General features: G+C 37.4%; 1 protein-coding gene across 2 annotated transcripts in view; it reads left to right on the plus strand.

Moving 5' to 3' along the window:
* The window catches only part of LOC119586531 (solute carrier family 15 member 4-like), a gene marked incomplete at both ends in the record, with an annotated part of 12,243 nt that overhangs the window by 6,170 nt on the left and 5,816 nt on the right, over positions 1-257 (plus strand). For both annotated transcript variants that reach the window (XM_037935284.1, XM_037935285.1), the window contains 1 exon segment: positions 112-230. In XM_037935284.1, the coding sequence (XP_037791212.1) occupies positions 112-230 (119 nt within the window).

Raw genomic sequence — 257 nt, forward strand, 5'->3', positions numbered from 1 at the left:
CTTTCGGCAACAATGTATTAAATGTTTATCTGAGATTAAGCTTTAATTTACAGAATATGACGTAAATTTTACAATACCATCATAATATGTATTTTTTTTTTTTTCTCGCAGGTGACTCGGGTGATAATGCCAATGCTCCATGCAAAGTTGCAGTATACATATCTGTCACTATCGTTGGTTTAGGTGTTGGCATTGTTAAGAGCAACATTGCACCCTTTGGGGCCGAGCAGGTTGGTCTATGTTCCTAATGACGGATG

This window comes from Penaeus monodon, chromosome 21, assembly GCF_015228065.2.
Source record: "Penaeus monodon isolate SGIC_2016 chromosome 21, NSTDA_Pmon_1, whole genome shotgun sequence".
Lineage (NCBI taxonomy): Eukaryota > Metazoa > Arthropoda > Malacostraca > Decapoda > Penaeidae > Penaeus > Penaeus monodon.